Below are 20857 nucleotides of genomic sequence, written 5' to 3'. Positions count from 1 at the left end.
CAGCGATGGATTATTGTTACAGCGTCTGTTTGTCATTCCCACATGATGAGCTGATGCTCATTTCAGCACGTCCACACATTCACTGGCGATTACACAGACGTCTGTGAGCAGATGATGCTCTGCTGTTGAGGAGCGTGTTCATCTGAAGCCTCGGCCTTGCAGGTTTAGGGAAAGAAAACCTGAATTTAGTCACGAAACATGTTAACCCTCTGGTCTCTTCGCTTGGCGGACAAAAGTGACCGAATTATCTTTTTTTTTCATTGAAAGGAATGTACTGTATATGTGACCCTGAATCATGTCACGAGTCGCACAGGGATATTTGTGGCAATAGCCGACAATACATTGTATGGGTCAAAATTATTGATTTTTCTTTTATGCCAAAAATCATTAGGATATTAAGTAAAGATCATGTTCCATGAAGATATTTAGTAAATTTCCAGCCGTAAATATATAAAACACTTATTTTTGTGAGTGAGTGCTGCACAATCAGGAGATTTTGAGGAGATTTTCTCAATGTTTCGATTTTTTTTGCACCCTCAGATTTTCAAATACTGTAGTTTCAATCTCTGACAAATATTGTCCTATCCTAACTAGCTTATTTATACAGCTTTCAGATTATGTATAAATCTCAATTTCAAAAAATTGACCCATGTGACTGGTTTTGTGGGATCACATTTTAGTTGGATAATGTTTTTTTAATTTAATATTTTGTATTTTTAGGGGATTTTATGGTACTACATTTACGCAGTATTTATAATCCATTTATTCACGTTTTGAGCATAGACCTGAAAATTAAATTTCCAATTTAAACTGTGGTAAATCTTGAATGCTTTAGAGCACAGGCTGAAGTTTGATCTCTTTTTAAAGACGACACTTGGCGGATTATTGCTGTGTGAAAAAGTGAAAAAAAGTTTATTGTTATGAAAAATGCACAAAAAATAATATACAGGTGCATAAAATTAGAATATCATCAGAAAGTTGATTTATTTCAAGAATTCAACTTGACAGGTGAAACTAATATATTATATAGACTCATTACATGCAAAGTGAGATATTTCAAGCCTTTATTTGCTATAATTTTGATGATTATGGCTTACAGCTTATGAAACCCACGAAATCAAAATCCCAGAAAATTAGAATATTACATGAATATAAACCAGTTGTGTTCCAAATTTGAGCTTGATGTCTCAAAAAATGAGCTTTCAGTCAGATTTTGTTTGGCCGCAGTACCAAAAAGTTTTCACTGAATATTTTTTTCAGGACCATTGAACCTGTTGAAATCATGTCCATGATTTTTTGGTGTGTTCACACAGCAAATTCAAAACCTTTACTAAGTTTCATACCATTCCAATAAAGTAAAAAAAATAAAAATAAACGTACATTTTTCGGACCGAGTAACCTTAACAAAACATAAAATATTATATTTTATAATGCTATTATCAGGAAAATAATTGCCCATTAAAATGAGTAAAACATTATGCTATTTTAATGAATACGTAAACCTGTGCCTGTTTTTATTTCCACAGCATATTCACGGGCATAAAGGACCAATAACAGCGGTTTCCTTCGCCCCGGACGGACGTTACCTGGCCACTTATTCCAACGCTGACAGCCACATCTCATTCTGGCAGGTAAACACCCCTGACCTCTGACCCCTGACTTGAAGAAGTCATTTTATTCATGCAGTCTTTGAATCTATTCATGCAGATTGCTGAAAAATTCCATGAATAAAAGAGTTAAATATATAAGAATTTAGTCATGAAGAACTATAAGAGTAGTCTGATGTGTGTATTTAGACTCTCTCGTGAGCGCCTGTCTTTAGCAGGTCTTTCAGAAACACCGTCAAGTCGTCTTCTCTTCCTGTGTGTGTGCGTGTGTAAGAATGTCTTCCAGGCTAATGGTATCATTACTGTAAGGGTAAACCAGGCGGTCTGAATGGTGTGTGTGTGTGTGTGTGCTAATGAACACTGGAGTCCTCAGGGTCCTTAGGCGTCCTCTCGTTGCCCAGGCTGGGATGAGGGCGACCGGCCGTCTGACACCACTGAAGCCCTACCCCTCTCTGGAGCACTACAGGAACACGTGTGTGTGCGCGTGTGTCATGTTTTTTGAGGGTTTGTAGACTGACTGACTCAGTGTGAGGGAACTCTATATCTTCCTGTGTATGTGTGTGTTTCACTTATCTTACATGGTATCATCTCATTTTCAGATTTGTCATATTTGTTCAGATTTCTCTGTTTTTTGCAGTCTCATGTGTTACTGGCATCTCTCTCTCTCTCTTTCTCTCTCTCTTTCTCTCTCTCTCTCTCAATTCAAGTTGAATTTCATTCCAAACCAGTGATATAAATGTAAATACATATATGAAGCCTTGAGACGAAGAACCATATAAGTTTAAAATTAAACTTTTTTTTTAATTTGGACTTTTATATATTTTTATTTTTATTGAAGATAGACAACAAAAGCTTCCCAATTCTAATGAGATAAGATTTTTCAGTGTCAATCTTAAAAATAAAAAGGTAGAGTAATTTACATTTCTGGAATGTGGAATAACAGTATAAGTCCAGTTCATCATATCACTTTAAACCACTGGAGATCTGATTCCTTTATCATAGTTTTAATACAGTAACAGAACCTTAAAGAATATAATAAGCATTTCTTTCTTTCCAATTTTTTTTTTTTTTTTTTTTTTGCAAACGTAAATCACAGAACAAATACAGACAATACAGTACAGGGACATCAAACGCAGCTAAAACGTTTCGATTCATTTCTCTGTGGTTATAAGGAGTACAGCTTTCATTTCGACCCATTCGTGACTCGACCCGTTAAACAGAGTGAGCTGAACTGTAGTAGACGACGCCCAGTAGCCCACACGCCCCTCTGACTGTAACCGCTAACGTTAGGTAGATACTTAGTACATATACGGTTCTTACACTCGCCTCTTTCGTGGACTTTTTCCTCGTTTTAGCTCTCCTCTCCGGTTCACATTTCCCAGCATCCCTTAAAGCAGGGGTGCCCAATCCTGCCCCTGCCGATCGACTGTCCTGCACAGTTCATCTCCAACCCTAATCAAACACACCTGCCTTTAATTTTCAAGTGATCCTGAAGACCTTAATTGGTTGCTTCAGATGTGTTTGATTAGGGTTGGAGATGAACTGTGCAGGACAGTCGATCGGCAGGAGCAGGATTGGGCACCCCTGCCTTAAAGACTTCCTTGCTCTGTCTTTCCATTCGTTCATGTTTGCTCTCCTTTTTTTGCCGAGGTTTTGCCGCAGCAGACATGAAAGCAACCGGCGTCTCCATTTTTCGTTAGTGGACATAAAGGTTTTTTCCACGTGAGACTATTTTAAAGTTTAAAAAACAGAGTATTGGTCGTGCAAACACCCCCCCCCCACCCCCACCCCCACCCACACACACACACACACACACACGGCACTCATACAATCATGTCACATGGTTATCTCAATTTTATTTTATTTTTTGCCTTATACGGTTGTTCGTCGCATGGACTTCTGTGTGTGTGTGTGCGTGTGTATGTGTGTATGTATATATATATATATATGACTATCTGTCTATTTATCTATCTATCTTTCTGTCTGTCTGTCTGTCTATATGTCTGTCTGTCTGTCTTTGCACATCAAGGCATTTTTTTATCTTTCAAAATCTTTCAAGTTTGTTTATTTGAATTTCAAATGAGCCATTTTCCAGGGCTCGACATAAGCGATGACCCGATGGCCCGGGGCCAGTAAAAGAGTATGTCGGGCTAGTTGATTGGCCAGTCACTGGCCCGCGCATCAGCAAAACAAACAGCAAACGTCATACACAGTGGCGCGAAGAGTGTCAATGTTACTTCAGGTTATTTATAACGTGTTAAAATGTCAAAGAACTAACAGGGCTGATACGAGAAACGGATATAAATCCGATCTTCAATTCCCGCGCTATATGCAGATTTAATGGAGTGCATGTCACCGAAAGCAACAGATATGAGCTGCATTTTATTGATCATCAGCTAAAATTTCAAAATCAAAGAGAGAGCGGCAGCAGCCCTGGTAAGATCATTTCGTTTCTTTACTTTTAATGATGATGATTGTGTGTTAAGAGTCTGCAACTTACTTTCACTTTGATTTGCGATAGTTTGCACGTTGGCTTAATGAATACATGCTCAGCTGCTCATCTGCAGTGATGCGTGTTGCAGTAGCGTCCTCATATCTGTCTATAACATGACCTATAGCCTATAACACGCTATCACACGTTTACTTTTTAGCATTTTTGGTAAGTATGCAAAACTCTTACTTACAAAAAAAAGGAGGAGGTCCAGTGAATAAAATGGACCGCTGAGGGAGAAAGGGGAGGGGCTAAGGGGAAGAAAGAAGGAAAAGTGGAATCTCTTATTAAAATGGATCCCTGTGAAAACCACATTCTCTCCGTGTTGGCGAGCCTATGTTCATTGCAGGAAAAATAATACATAGTGCAATAACCATTCATAGTTACAATGACAATTTGGTTATTTTTGCATGTCTCCAGGGGCTCTCTCTTAATTCCTGTACTCCCTTTGCTGTATTGATTAATCCTAATGTATACAATAAATACAGTTTAATGGAAAAGTGCTTTTCCTTATATTTCTTTCAGGGCCAGTAAAAATATAGAAGGGGCCAGCAAAACTCGGATCTACTGGCCCCGGGGGCCAGTGTTTTTTTTTTTTTTTTTTTTTATGTTGAGCCCTGCATTTTCAGATCAATTCTGAATGAAGCACAACGTCCATCCAGTAAACACGATCACAGCAGTGAGTGTGTGTGAGTCCTGGCCTCTCAGACTCTGAATAAAGCCAGTGAACACTGCGATTTTGGCCGCCTGAGACACATTTTTAAAATCCTAAAAGATTCCTCTGATCCTTGGCTAAAATCTGAAGTCTTTGATCGTTAGTTTGACGTGTTCACCGACAGCTGATTAATGACCGTTGAGATCAAATTTGACCTCAGACGAAATTCTTGTGGTGTCAGAAGATTTGACTCTCAGTCCTGCAGTGATTCTCCTACGACCACCGTCAAATTGTCTTCGTTTTTCAAGACAAGCATGACCAAAATAAACGTTAGAGATTTCTTTGTAGCCGCCATTTCAATCCCGCGTGTAATGAAGCTCACTGTCACCGAACACATCATTGATTGTTGTAAAACTCCGGACAAGTTTTCTTCCGTGCGTCAGTTTTTTGTCGAACAGTCTGACATTAATGACAACTGAGATCTTACAGCGTGTCCTAACTACACGCAACGTGCAATAAATGCCTCTTTTCCATGTTGATCAGAGTGTGTGTCCTAACCAGCCGCGACGGCGACACGCAACGATTCTACTTTAGAAACGGTTGTATTTTTCTGCGCAAAGTGTGGCGATGATAATCTCAGGTACTGTTTATGTGCTTTATTTAATGTTAAAAGCGTGTCATGTGACTCTGAATATCATTTAGTGCTCCAGCTTTGTAGCTGTAAAAGCAACGATGGATAATTCCCCTCAGATCTTGAAATGAAACAAATGGAAACAAGAACGTTCAAACTGTGAACAAACAAGTGTATTCTTTGACAAAGATTGTTTTAGTAACTCAGTAGCCGATATGTTTGAATAATGTTTAAATGGTGTAATATTTGTGAATTTGATTATGTAGCACTTATCCACTTTCTTGCGAGTGCCGTCAAGATTACTTTCTGGTGCTGCGAGACTCCGCCCACTCACTGTTCTGATTGGCTGACTCCGCCCACACACTGTTCTGATTGGCTGACTCCGCCCACACACTGTTCTGATTGGCTGACTCCGCCCACACACTGTTCTGATTGGCTGACTCAGCCCACACACTGTTCTGATTGGCTGACTCCGCCCACACACTCTTCTGATTGGCTGTGGGTTTTGATTGATTTTGACTCATTTCGCAGTCGCGTTGTGTCAAGTGTGGACAGACAAATTATTTGTCGCTGGAATCTTATCGCATCGTGTCTGGTTAGGACACGGTGTTACAGTGTGACAATGCTTACAGCGATGATCATGTTCGGACAGTCTGACAAGCAACAATCGTAAAGGACTATTATAAATCGCACAGTGTGCACCCGGCTTAACACACCTCTCTCTCTCTCTCTCTCTCTCTCTCTCTCTCTCTCTCTCTCTCTCCCCCCCTCTCTCTCTCTCTCTCTCCCCCTCTCTCTCTCTCTCTCTCTCTCCGTGTGTGTGTTTCAGATGAACACGTCTCTGTTAGGGAGCATCGGGATGTTGAATTCTGCTCCTCAGCTCCGATGCATCAAAACCTATCAGGTTCCCCCGGTCCAGCCGGCGTCGCCCGGATCCCAGAACGCCCTCAAACTCGCCCGTCTCATCTGGACCTCCAACCGCAACGTCATCCTCATGGCCCACGACGGCAAGGAGCATCGCTTCATGGTCTGAGGGGTCAAGGGTCGCGTTTCCTAGTGTCCAGCGGGCAACTGTATCCAGTTTACACTCTCCACACCCGTTTCATTCCTCTTTTTATTTATAGTGTTTGTAATTTCCCTTTTTTTTTTACTATTTATGGAGATGATAAAGGACTGCAGGTCACTTAGATGTGTTTACGTGTGTTTTTGCGCTTGAAGGTCAAGCGAGGTTTTGGTCGGACAGGCTGATATGTTTATTTCTTGTTTTATTCACTCAAAATCACTCTCTTGATTCACCGAATCTATTCTATCATTCCAGCTGCATGCAAACGTGCAGATTTATAAATAAATACAAACACACTCAGACATGCATTTTACTCACGGCCCTTTTTACTTGTTATTGTCTTAAGATCCCTTCCTGAAACGACTCTGAGAAATTACATTATTTATAATCAAAGAATCATCATTCGCACTGAATGACTAGAATCATATCGTGATATCGTGTATCATAGGAATTATTTTCAGGAATGGTTTTTATTTGAGCTTGTGGTGTAGCTGTGAAATGTTTCGGTTTGCTTTTGTCTGTTTGTGTTTGTGTGAGTCGCTGGTTAGTGTGAAACACGTGTAAAAACATCAGTCGTGTTCGCTTCTTTCCCACCGCTGCACGCCGATGATGTAATCCACAGAGCGAGAGATAGAGGAATATGTTATACAGACGACTTCAGTGTAAAAGATGTACATCTGCAACAGAATTTCAAGAAAACACTCTTTGCTGAATATATTTTCATCCCCAAATCAGAAGGAATATATATATATATGTGTAAAGAACTATTTTAGGACTATTAAGGTTTTTTGCTTTTTTTTTTCATGACAATTAAACACATTTCCAGGCTCAAATTCTTGTTAGAAATGTCATTCTTAAACTGCAATGCATCAATAAACATTCAAATAAATAAATACAATTAATTATTCTGAATTAAATAGCATAAATATGTGTGTAATATAATTTATATATTTTTTTATTTCCTCTTTTTCCTCTGTTTGTCTCGAATTGTTGTGTAAATGGAAATAAATAAAAATGTGTATCTATAGATTAAATGTGAAACACTCAAGACTTTTAGTTTCAGACCAAACGTGACAATTAAACACATTTCTGGGCTCAAATTCTCATCCCTGTAAAATAAAAGTCATTCTCATACTGTAATGTGGTGATAAACATTTAAAAAATAAATTATATTAATTATACTGAATTAAAAACAGCATAAATTTTAATATGATTTTTTCCAAAATAATCATAATCAAAGTACAAAAAATGTAATGATTGTGTTTGTGTGAATATGCAATTAAATCTTAATGGTCCTAAAACAGGCTACAGTTGACGCTTTTCACAAGTCTGAGCGAGAAAATAAAAGACACTTTCCCCTCGATGCTTCCGTCAGAGAGACAATAGTGTATTGCTATCCTGAAACATGAGTTATTAAGAATCCAGTCGAAAGAAAGTTTTTAAAGATTTGAGTTCAGAATAACATCTCCATTATGAAGGTCTGTCTCGTTTTTGTGAAAGAGAGTGTGTGTGTGTGTGTGTGTCTATCAGTGTGTGTGTGAGATTGTTTCTATGATGTGACTTGTGTGTCTGTTTAGACTAATGGAAAAGTCCTTGAACTTTCCGTGAACTGACGCAAAATTCTAATCATAGGATGATTGATTTTCTCCCTGCATATATTAGTTATTTCCTCTCTCTCGCTGCTGTATGATGTTCACGCTTTCCGTGTTGCACGGATCCGTCACGGGCGACTTTGATGCGGCTCGTTGTGTAAATGGTAATAAATAAAAATGCTTTATCTATAGATTATAGATGTGAAACGCTCAAGACTTGTAGTTCCAGACCTTCAAACCCACAGGTGCGTGTATGTGTGTGTGCGTGCGTGCGTGTGTGTGTGCGTGGAATAATTGTTCAACATTCACTATATCAGGCTGTGCTTTAATGCTGTTACTGGATAAAAAGTCTTATGTAATTGTGTTAATAAATGTAAATGTGAGAATCATCAGCTTGTGTTTGTTTCATTCACACAAAAGCATGAGCAACACTAAACGCATATCTGTGTCGATTTGGGGTTTCAAGGCCTGTTTGCAAGAGAAATGCAGAAATGTACCAGTATCACATGAGAAAGAGTCCCACTGTATTCAAATTAGATGATCAGTACAAATACATAACTGCTCTATACACAGAAAACCAGGAAATCTGACACAGTATGGTCAATATATACAATTGTAATCGAAATTATCCAACCCCCATTGCAAATCAGGTATATTGGCAAAATGTACAGACTTTCAGCTGTTTACAATGAACAAATAAAACAAAAGTAATTGATCTATCTCAACACAACAAATGTTTCGAGTGGTTTCCCCAAATTCAACTGAAAATGCAACTATTAATGACTTCTGCAGTCTCAAAATTATTCAGCTCCTCCATGAGAAGCATCTTTAGTACTCAGTAGAACAACCTTGTGCTGCTCTGACCTGCTGCAAACGAGATGTATAACCAGACAGCAGCTTCTGGCAGCGTTTCTGAGGAATCTGAGCCCGTTCCTCATGAACTTTCCTGAGGCTCAAACAGTAGAGCGTTGGTGCTTGCAACGCCAAGGTCATGGGTTCGATTCCCAGGGAAAGCAAGAACTGATAAGAATATAAATGTGTGTCTTGAAATGCAATGTAAGTCACTTTGGATAAATGCATCTGCCAAATGCATAAATGTAAATGAGCAATGGCTTCCAATTCATGAATATTCTTGGGTTATCGTGCTGCAACTGGCTTCTTCAAATCCCCACCAGAGATTTTCTATGGGCTTCAAGTCAGGTGACTGTGACTTCTTCTGCAACCAAGTCTTGGTGAAATCTGAGGTATGCTTTGGATCATTGTCCTGTTGGAAGGTCCAAGCTTCTGCTTCCTCACTGACGGCATGACGTTTCTCTTAGGATTTCCTGATACTTCAATAAATCCATCTCTCCTTCCACACGCTGCAGGTTTCCAGAGGATATAAATCAGCCGCAGAGCATCACTGATCCACCATGCTGAACTGTAGGCTCTCTTCAGCATATGCTTCACTTCTTCCTCCAGACATACCACTGATCCATAAGGCTGAAAAGTTCCAGTTTTGTTTTAAACGCTCCATAGAACAGAATCCCAAAACTGATGGCTTATATATATGATTTTGAGCACTTTTTTGAGTTTTTGAGTGCTTTTGGCTAGTAGTGGTGTATGTCTTGGTGTTCTGGCATGCGTTTATTACACGCCTGTTTCCACCAAGTCTTGCTGCAGGTCTTTTGCAGTCACTCAAGGGTTTTTCTGACCCTTCCTTCTCAGATATTTGGTTGCAGCCGTTGATACCTTCCGTTTTCTGCCCCGTCCCAGTAGAGTAACCACTGATCCTTTAACTTTAAACTTCCAAACTATGCTTCCAACAGTGTCTCTAGGAACATTTAGTTCCTTCGTTATCTTTTTTTCTCCTGTTCCTTGTTTGTGCAGGGCAATGAAATCTTCTCTTAACTTTTTGGACCATTCTTTTGACGTATTTCTGACATGCAGTCAAATGTGACGCTCAACAAACCTAGTCAGTTCAGATATTTCGTGTGTTCTAGCCCAAGCACACCTGGTGCAGCTAATGAAGCCCTTGATTACTTGCATCAGGTGTGCTTGAGGCAACAACTGTTTCACAGATTTGTGCTGTTGTGAGGGATTCTATTCAGGGGGTTGAATAATTTTGAGACTGCAGAAGTCATTAAAAGTTGCATTTTCAGTTGAATTTGGGGAAACCGCTTGAAACATTTGTTGTGTTGTGCTATTTCAAGTACTTCTGTTTAATATGTTCATTGCAAACTGCTGAAAGTCTGTAAATTATGCCAATAAACCTGATTTGCAATGGGGGTTGAATAATTTCGATTACAACTGCAGATATCAACAGTCCAAAGTCAAACATTTAGGCACATTTTTTTATTGTTATTTTTAATTATTATTTTGCAGATATCAACAGCTTAAAGTGAAACATATATATTTTTTAAAATTTTATTGGGGTTTTTTGTTGAGGAATTTGGCTTTTTTACAGATATCAAAAGCTCAGAGTGAAAAATGTTATTACACTTTTATTTTGTTGTATTTGTTTTAAATTTTTTGTTGTATTCATTGTATTTATTCATTTTGCTTTTTGCAGATATCAAAAACATTTTCTTGCAGCTTTTTTATTGTTGTTTTTAATGTATTTATTTATTTATTCATTCATTTATTTTTATATTATTTGCAGATATCAGCAGCTCAGAACTGGTTTGGTTTGCTGGTTAAAGCATTCAAAAGCTTGGGTCTACTTTCATTAGTCAGTGGGTATTTTAAACAATCAGAAAAAAAAAAATCCTACAGAACAAAGAAATAGTGCAATATTGGCACAGCAGGTGAAGGAGTCCATAGGGGCGCATGGTTTTGATTTTAAGGCTTGTTTGTCCCGATGCAAACAGACCTTCAGCTCTAATAGAGAGCATCAGTTTACTTCAGTCTCGACGCTCTCAGACAAACGCTCTCCTGCAGCTCCTGTCCAGCGTAATGTGGTTTTCTGGGAGTGAATAAATAAGATTTCATTTTCAAGCCTTTTCGTGGAGATTGTATTCCTCTCAGGGTCACGAGAAACCAGTTATGCTCTGAACGGCGGTTCATAGATTCACAAAACGACAGTAAGAACAGATGCACGTCCTCAAAAACGCTTTCAGTTTGAAATATTATGCCTGTTATCCGCGCTGCGAGAGAATTCATCATTTTAAGTGTGAAAATACAAGCTCTGAGAGCGCAGCGGAGGAGAAATGAAGATCAGGCAATTCAGACCTCATCTGAGCAGCTAATTAACTCAAGTGATTGATGATGATGATGGTGATGATGAAGATTACAGCAGGCAGCCAATCAGCTAAGCTCTGTCTGTGATGTTTGAATTCCCTGATTCTTGAGTAAATAATGATAATCAGGGACATTTCTTGCTCATCTTGGAATCCAACATTTCACTAATTGTCATTAACTGTTGTTTTTCTTCCATCAGAGAAAATAATGTCTATGTATATATATATATATTTATATATATATATATATATATATATATATATACTGAATATACAAAATGTTTGACTTTTGAGCTGTTGATATATATATATATATATATATATATATATATATATATATATATATAGCAGATACCAACAGCTCAAAAGTCAAACATTTTGTTGCAATTTATTTTTATTGCTTTTATTTATGTATTTAAATTGTTTTTGCAGATATCAACTCAAGAGTTAAATGTTTTATTGCAGTTTTATTGTTTTCATTTTATTTATTCAATTATTTTGCTATCAAATGTTTATATCAAAAGCATTATTAAATTTGTTTATGTAATTGTTTTTATTTATTTAGTATTTTTTGCAGATATCAACAGAAGTAAAATATTTCATTGCAATTTTTTTATTTTGTTTGTGTAGCCATTTTTTTGTTTTATTGCTTTTATTTATGTATTTAAAATGTTTTTGCAGATATCAGCTTAGAGTAAAATATTTAATTGCAGTTTTATTGTTTTCATTTTATTTATTCAATAATTTTGCTATCGAATGTTTATATCAAAAGCATTATTACTTTTTCATTTAATTGATGTTTTTAATACATTTATTTATTTAATATTTTTGCAGATATCAAAAGGTCAAATATTTTATTGCAATTTTTTTATTTTGTTGATTTTATTTATTTAGATTTTTTGTAGATATCAACAGCTCAGAGTTAAACATTTTACTGCAATTTTATTGTGTTGTCTTTATTAATTAATTCATTATGCTTTATTAGCAGATATCAGCAGCTCAAAGCTAGTTTGGTTTGCTAGTTTAAACACCCAAAAGTTTTTTGTTTTTTTAAATAAGTCAATCAGAAAAAAATAGTCCAATCATCATTAATTGAAGTTCATCTCCCACCGGAGAAAATAATGTCAATACTTCACAGCTGTTCTGTCCAATTAATCCAACTCATTAATCTGTGGTTTAATTAACTTGTTTAATTCATGTGGTTTATTTTGCATTAATTAATTTTATTTTTACATTCTGTGCAGAAGTGCGAGTGCTGTTTTGCCCTTGCTAAACTCGCTGTCACGTTACTAGAGTGTTGCCACTGTTCAGTGTATCGAGATCTGATCGTCTGGTTCATGTAATCTGTGACCCAGAATGCACTGCAGTCCATCTCACCAGCTGAGAAGAAACACACTCGACCCGGAGACTGACGTGACACTAATATGGAGTCCAGGTTGAACTCTGACCTTTGACTGTGTGTTTCTGATGCTCTCACTGTACGGCAGCGCTGAGGGGTAAAATCAATATACACTAATAAAGACTCTCTCTGTGTGTGTGTGTGTGTGTGAGAGAGAGAGAGAGAGAGAGAGAGTGTGAGTTTGTGTTCGTGTGTGTAAGAGTGTATGAGTTTGAGTTTGTGTGTGTAAGAGAATGTATGAGTTTGAGTGTGTGTGTGTGTGTGTGAGAGAGAGTGTGTTCGTGTGTGTATGAGTTCGATTGTGTGTGTGAGAGAAAGAGTGTGTATGTGAGTGTGAGAGAGTGTGTGTGTGTGTGTGTATGTGAGTGAGTGTGTGTGTGTGAGAGAGTATGTTTGAGTGTGAGTTTTGTGTGAGTGTGAGAGAGTGTGTGTGTGTTTGAGAGCGAGTTGTGTGTGTGTGAGAGTTTGAGGTGTGTGAGTGTGTGTTTAATATTTGAAGGCTCAATATGCACAAATGCCACACACACACACACCGAGTCTGTGCAGATCACGTTATATGTGGATATGAAACGATCCCCATATCCGCCTTATTCCTGACGAGTTTACTGCGTGTTGAATTATGGGTCGCACTTCCGGTTTGGGGAACTTCCATTCAAAAAGACTAAAACGAATCATTTCAAATCATAAAGTTGCCCTACAAATAAAGCTGATCGTCAGTTTCCCTTGATGAGAATAACGATACACTTGGTATTTTAACGTGACGTGTTATAACGAGAATATCTATGGCAAGTCGCTGCTTTCTTTTCCTCGTGACTATTTTCTTTCCCCCTTTGCAATCCGCTGTAAAAGAATGAAGAAGGACAACATATACTGCACATTTGTGGTCTGTTCTCCCGAATTTAATTGTGATATATTCCATTAATAATTCACTGGAATGCAGAAGAATCTCTCGTTATTCTCCTCAAATCCTCACGTCTCTTTGTTTCCAGGTTTGTTTTCACAGGCAAATGCAATTTATAATCTGTCAAAATGACGGAAATCACTTTGAAATAACATCACGCAATGCTGACGTTAATGAACAATTCTGATTAAGGCAACATAAGATACACAATATATATATTACTACAGTGATATTTAACCAAAGACTCGTGCTCTTGGGGTTATTTGATCTGTTTAAAGTACCTTGTTGATGCTTTTACACTTTTAAATTTCCTTTCAATGTTCGATGGTTGAAGGGCGAGTAGATTAATGTCATCTCATTGTGACACTTTTTTAACGTATTGCGTTCATAGCGAGCGTTTCACTGATTGTTTACAGCTTAACGGAAGTTACACCCATAATTCGCGCAAAGCGTCATGTGGCGTAAGAATAATGTGGATAGGAAAAATGATTCACAAATCAAAAGAGTTTCCTTTTCTTTTAGTTTTGTGATTAGCTTTAAATTCAGTGTCTATGGTATTTAGACCCATTTAGAGAACTAGCTAAACGTGTGTGTGTGTGTTACTGTAATATGTTCACTCCCGTCTGTCTGTAAAGACTGACTCATTAACCTGATCTAGTTCAGATGAGCTGTAGTGAGTGAGAGGCGGGTCGGTGTAGAGACCATCAGTCCACCTGATTAACACACACACACACACCGCTAATCAATCCCACCGCAGCAGATCCTGATCCGGTGATGGTCAGTGTCCAGAGGGTCAGTTTCAGTCAGAGCCCAAGGTGACGGTGACCTCTGACCTTTGTCGAAGCTGCAGTGCCTGACGTTCATTTCTCACCCCCTTCCCCCCCAAACCATTTTACAGTCCGCGAACACAGGCGATCGATGCGCAGCGCTCTCCTTCACTTCATCTCTCCCTCGTTTCTGACCCTTTTCTCTTGTTCAGGCGCCGTCGGTTCATTAGTCGAGGGGAAGAAGCTGCGGTCGTCATGGTGACGGCGGTGATGCTGAAGGCTCGTCTGCAGTGACTGATGTTCCGGCGCGGAGGAGGTCTGCATTGAAATTTTGGATGTGTGTGAGAGTGAGTGAGTGAGTGAGTGAGTGTGTGTGTGTGTGTGTGAGAGTGACTGAGTGTGTGTGTGTGTGTGTGTGTGTGTGTGTGTGTGAGTGAGTGAGTGAGAGTGTGTGTGAGTGTGTGAGCGAGTGACAGTGTGTGTGTGTGTGTGTGTGTGTGTGTGTGTGTGAGTGTGAGAGTGAGTGTATGAGTGAGTGACAGTGTGTGTATTTGTGTGTGTGTGTGAGAGTGAGTGATTGAGTGTGTGTGTGTCAAGGTTATAATCGTTAACGAAAACGAACGAAAAAACGAAAACTAGGTGGGAAAAAACATTGTCGTTAACTGAAATAAAAATAAAAACGAGGCATTACAAAAAAACGATAACTAACTAAAACTGTAATGTGTGTTTGGCAAAACTAACTAAAATAAAATAAAATTATAGAGTAAATGTCCTTAGTTTTCGTCTTTGTCAAGGTCTTTCATTTTTTAACGCTATTTAAAACACGCGCCGTATTCGTTCAGCTGCATTTCCTTTCCCTGCTCTCCCTCCGTCTCTCTGTCACTCATGCGTCTCTCACATGCACGCGCGCACACACACACACACACACACACCATGACACACACACACACAGCCCCTCCGTGCACACCGCGTCTCCATGAGAACGGGTGTTCGTTCGACGTTGAAAGCAAGTTCGCGAAAGGTTGGTATCTCTATCTCGTGAACACCTTTTACACAATCACACATTAAAAAGTGGTATTAAAATATTTTAAATTCTGAATATACAGTGAGGAAAATAAGTATTTGAACACCCTGCTATTTTGCAAGTTCTCCCACTTAGAAATCATGGAGGGGTCTGAAATTGTCATCGTAGGTGCATGTCCACTGTGAGAGACATAATCTAAAAAAAAAAATCCAGAAATCACAATGTATGATTTTTTAACTATTTATTTGTATGATACAGCTGCAAATAAGTATTTGAACACCTGAGAAAATCAATGTTAATATTTGGTACAGTAGCCTTTGTTTGCAATTACAGAGGTCAAACGTTTCCTGTAGTTTTTCACCAGGTTTGCACACACTGCAGGAGGGATTTTGGCCCACTCCTCCACACAGATCTTCTCTAGATCAGTCAGGTTTCTGGGCTGTCGCTGAGAAACACGGAGTTTGAGCTCCCTCCAAAGATTCTCTATTGGGTTTATGTCTGGAGACTGGCTAGGCCACGCCAGAACCTTGATATGCTTCTTACAGAGCCACTCCTTGGTTATCCTGGCTGTGTGCTTCGGGTCATTGTCATGTTGGAAGACCCAGCCTCGACCCATCTTCAATGCTCTAACTGAGGGAAGGAGGTTGTTCCCCAAAATCTCGCAATACATGGCCCCGGTCATCCTCTCCTTAATACAGTGCAGTCGCCCTGTCCCATGTGCAGAAAAACACCCCCAAAGCATAATGCTACCACCCCCATGCTTCACAGTAGGGATGGTGTTCTTGGGATGGTACTCATCATTCTTCTTCCTCCAAACACGTTTAGTGGAATTATGACCAAAAAGTTCTATTTTGGTCTCATCTGACCACATGACTTTCTCCCATGACTCCTCTGGATCATCCAAATGGTCATTGGCAAACTTAAGACGGGCCTTGACATGTGCTGGTTTAAGCAGGGGAACCTTCCGTGCCATGCATGATTTCAAACCATGACGTCTTAGTGTATTACCAACAGTAACCTTGGAAACGGTGGTCCCAGCTCTTTTCAGGTCATTGACCAGCTCCTCCCGTGTAGTTCTGGGCTGATTTCTCACCTTTCTTAGGATCATTGAGACCCCACGAGGTGAGATCTTGCATGGAGCCCCAGTCCGAGGGAGATTGACAGTCATGTTTAGCTTCTTCCATTTTCTAATGATTGCTCCAACAGTGGACCTTTTTTCACCAAGCTGCTTGGAAATTTCCCCGTAGCCCTTTCCAGCCTTGTGGAGGTGTACAATTTTGTCTCTAGTGTCTTTGGACAGCTCTTTGGTCTTGGCCATGTTAGTAGTTGGATTCTTACTGATTGTATGGGGTGGACAGGTGTCTTTATGCAGCTAACGACCTCAAACAGGTGCATCTAATTTAGGATAATAAATGGAGTGGAGGTGGACATTTTAAAGGCAGACTAACAGGTCTTTGAGGGTCAGAATTCTAGCTGATAGACAGGTGTTCAAATACTTATTTGCAGCTGTATCATACAAATAAATAGTTAAAAAATCATATATTGTGATTTCTGGATTTTTTTTTTTAGATTATGTCTCTCACAGTGGACATGCACCTACGATGACAATTTCAGACCCCTCCATGATTTCCAAGTGGGAGAACTTGCAAAATAGCAGGGTGTTCAAATACTTATTTTCCTCACTGTAATTTTGTCAGTGTGTTAATGTCGACCCGAGAAGCGATTGCGCCTTCTTTAGAAACTTAACTACTCGCAAGTTTGAGGTAAAATGCACTTTTTGGTTGTGGTTGTTGATGTCAAAACACTATATAAGCTGTGATTCAAATATTAAATAATGTTATGTCATTTTTTTTACTTTTACACTGAATGTTTGCTGCTTCAATCCAGATGAGTAGGCTATTGACTGTATAGGGTAAATTTAGTATGGGGTGTTAAAATTGTACAGCTGTGGTAACGTATTTGTATAGGGTGTGAATTCTGTATAGAAGATGTGTAGATTTTTGGTACGGCGTGTGGATTTTGTAAGAGGTAAAGGAATTTCAATGGGGTGTGAATTTTTTTATAGAATTGTATGGTGTTTTTGTTGAGTTATTATTACACAATACTTTTTCTGACCTTTTTGAATCTTGCCCCTGACAAATAACCCAAATTACAAAAAATAAAAACTAAACTAAACTAGCAAACCCACTTTAAAAACTAATTAAAACTAAACTGAATTTGAAAACAAAAAGTCAAAACGAAATAAAAATAAAAACTAATGAAAAATGCAAAACTATAATAACCCTGGTGTGTGTGTGTGTGTGTGTGTGTGTGTGAGAGTGAGAGTGTATGTGTGAGTGACAGTGTGTGTATTTGTGTGTATGTGAGAGTGAGTGATTGTGTGTGTGAGTGTGTGTGTGTATGAGTGAGTGACAGTGTGTGTATTTGTGTGTGTGAGAGTGAGTGAGTGTGTATGAGTGAGTGTGTGTGTGTGTGTGTGTGTGTGTGTGTGTGTGTGTGTGTGTGTGTGTGTGTGTGTGTGTGAGAGTGTGTGTGTGTGTGTGTTAGCATGCCTTCGCTTGTGTGTGCTTTATACTGAGGTATCAGATTCAGTAAGTGTTTTATATAAGATCATATTCGACTTTGCATGGAAAATATTTGTTATATTTTGTATATAACACAATATTTAATATTTAATATTTTGTTATAAATTCATTCGGCATATCGCAGGATTATTGGTGTTTTCCCTATGAATATTCATATGAGCTTGAGTGGTCAGGTGATGTTTCTGGTGTTGAACAGTCATGTAGTTTAACCAGACTTTAGTTAAGCAGTGTGTCAGGAGGAATGCCGATACGTCCAGCAGGTGTGTGTGTGTGTGTGTGTGTGTGTGTGCGCTCTCTTTGATGCAGTGGTCAGTGTGGCGGGGGGTCGGGGAGCACATGGAGAACAGGCTTTATGACGGGCAGATGTCGCTCGAAGCTTTAAAACAGTCTGTAATCCTATTTGCCCACTGAAAGGATCTTTAACGACCTGAGTGCGCCTGCAAAATAGTAAAAGTCACTGGACGACAGCTTGGCTTTTAAAACCTGCCATTACCAACACTTTGGCGAAAGAGAAAAGAGAATTGGATCTCTCAGAACTGTCCTTTTATTTATTTATCATCAGCATCCTCAACAAAACTCATAAAATACTGAGTATGTTAATAGACACATTTTACTGTAGAATTAAGAAGCTGCAAAATGTTAACAATTTTTTTTTTTTAAGTTTAAAGACAGTATTAAGGATCAAATGTATTTACACTTTTGAACTGGCAAATTTTTATGAATTATTTTATAAATTATTATTCTATAAATATGTAATTTTGTCTTGTGGACTATATATATAAACATCTGATTTGTGATTAGAGCTTATTCACGACAGTGATAAAAGACAACATGCAACTTTTATGTACACATTAAAAAGTGTAGTTTTAAAAGTGTGTGTATATATATATATATATATACACACACATTTTCATTATTTTATTAAATACTGTACATATTATTTAATACAGAATATTATAGAATAATATTATACAGAAAATTGTGAAATATATAAAATTAAATTAATTTTAATAATTATATATTATATATATTATATATATATATATATACACTCACCTAAAGGATTATTAGGAACACCTGTTCAATTTCTCATTAATGCAATTATCTAATCAACCAATCACATGGCAGTTGCTTCAATGCATTTAGGGGTGTGGTCCTGGTCAAGACAATCTCCTGAACTCCAAACTGAATGTCAGAATGGGAAAGAAAGGTGATTTAAGCAATTTTGAGCGTGGCATGGTTGTTGGTGCCAGACGGGCCGGTCTGAGTATTTCACAATCTGCTCAGTTACTGGGATTTTCACGCACAACCATTTCTAGGGTTTACAAAGAATGGTGTGAAAAGGGAAAAACATCCAGTATGCGACAGTCCTGTGGGCGAAAATGCCTTGTTGATGCTAGAGGTCAGAGGAGAATGGGCCGACTGATTCAAGCTGATAGAAGAGCAACTTTGACTGAAATAACCACTCGTTACAACCGAGGTATGCAGCAAAGCATTTGTGAAGCCACAACACACACAACCTTGAGGCGGATGGGCTACAACAGCAGAAGACTCCACCGGGTACCACTCATCTCCACTACAAATAGGAAAAAGAGGCTACAATTTGCACAAGCTCACCAAAATTGGACAGTTGAAGACTGGAAAAATGTTGCCTGGTCTGATGAGTCTCGATTTCTGTTGAGACATTCAGATGGTAGAGTCAGAATTTGGCGTAAACAGAATGAGAACATGGATCCATCATGCCTTGTTACCACTGTGCAGGCTGGTGGTGGTGGTGTAATGGTGTGGGGGATGTTTTCTTGGCACACTTTAGGCCCCTTAGTGCCAATTGGGCATCGTTTAAATGCCACGGCCTACCTGAGCATTGTTTCTGACCATGTCCATCCCTTTATGACCACCATGTACCCATCCTCTGATGGCTACTTCCAGCAGGATAATGCACCATGTCACAAAGCTCGAATCATTTCAAATTGGTTTCTTGAACATGACAATGAGTTCACTGTATTAAAATGGCCCCCACAGTCACCAGATCTCAACCCAATAGAGCATCTTTGGGATGTGGTGGAACGGGAGCTTCGTGCCCTGAATGTGCATCCCACAAATCTCCATCAACTGCAAGATGCTATCCTATCAATATGGGCCAACATTTCTAAAAAATGCTTTCAGCACCTTGTTGAATCAATGCCACGTAGAATTAAGGCAGTTCTGAAGGCGAAAGGGGGTCAAACACAGTATTAGTATGGTGTTCCTAATAATCCTTTAGGTGAGTGTATATATATATATATATATATATATATATATATATATATATATATATTATTTTAATATAAAAAAATCTGTTAATATTTTTGTGAGTTATGTCTGGTTAGAAGACTGTAAAAAAAAAAGTTAGTATTTTTATAAAGTAATTTTGTTTCCACTCAGACTTAAATTTTACTTTATTGGGCTGATAAAAACTAGCCTTGCAATGCCTAAGCATCAACATATCTCTCTCACTGTATGTTATTGTGACTCATTCTAAAATGTTTTATTTGCATTATGGGGATCATTTGATTTTCGAGCTACAGTGATGGGCAGGTCAGAGGTCGTGACCCCAGAGATCAAGATTTGTAGTGCACTGGAAAGGGTAAACAAGAGGGCTTTCACTAAGATTAAAACACAAACTGACCAGCAGCTTTGTGTGATTCACAGTCCACCCGTGTGTTTTCATGTGAATGTGTGTATGAAGTGTGTATATGTTGAGATACAGCCGAGATGATGTTCAGAGACAGACAGCAGGAGGCGGAGCGGAACGGTTTAGTTTGTGCCTCTGTTAGGGGCGTGACCTCCACACGCAGGGTCACATTTAATTAGCATACAGGCCCCTCCCCTAACATACTGCAGCCAGGGCCACCCACCACTGTATGTGTGTGCGTGTGTGTGTG

The 20857-nt window shown here is 38.6% G+C and overlaps 1 protein-coding gene across 4 annotated transcripts in view; it reads left to right on the top strand.

The window, feature by feature from the left end:
* wdr7 (WD repeat domain 7) overlaps positions 1-8428 on the top strand; it is a 113236-nt gene extending 104808 nt beyond the window's left edge. For all 4 annotated transcript variants that reach the window (XM_084136444.1, XM_084136442.1, XM_084136443.1 and 1 more), the window contains 2 exons: positions 1527-1631; positions 6214-8428. In XM_084136444.1, the coding sequence (XP_083992570.1) occupies positions 1527-1631; positions 6214-6417 (309 nt within the window). In that variant the 3' untranslated portion in view covers positions 6418-8428. The remainder of the gene's footprint in view (positions 1-1526; positions 1632-6213) is intronic.
* Positions 8429-20857: the final 12429 nt, after the last annotated feature.

Source organism: Abramis brama (assembly GCF_963993115.1).
Source record: "Abramis brama genome assembly, chromosome: 15".
Classification (NCBI taxonomy): domain Eukaryota; kingdom Metazoa; phylum Chordata; class Actinopteri; order Cypriniformes; family Leuciscidae; genus Abramis; species Abramis brama.
Note: the sequence above shows the minus strand (reverse complement) of the source record. Positions and strands in the feature narration are given on the sequence as shown.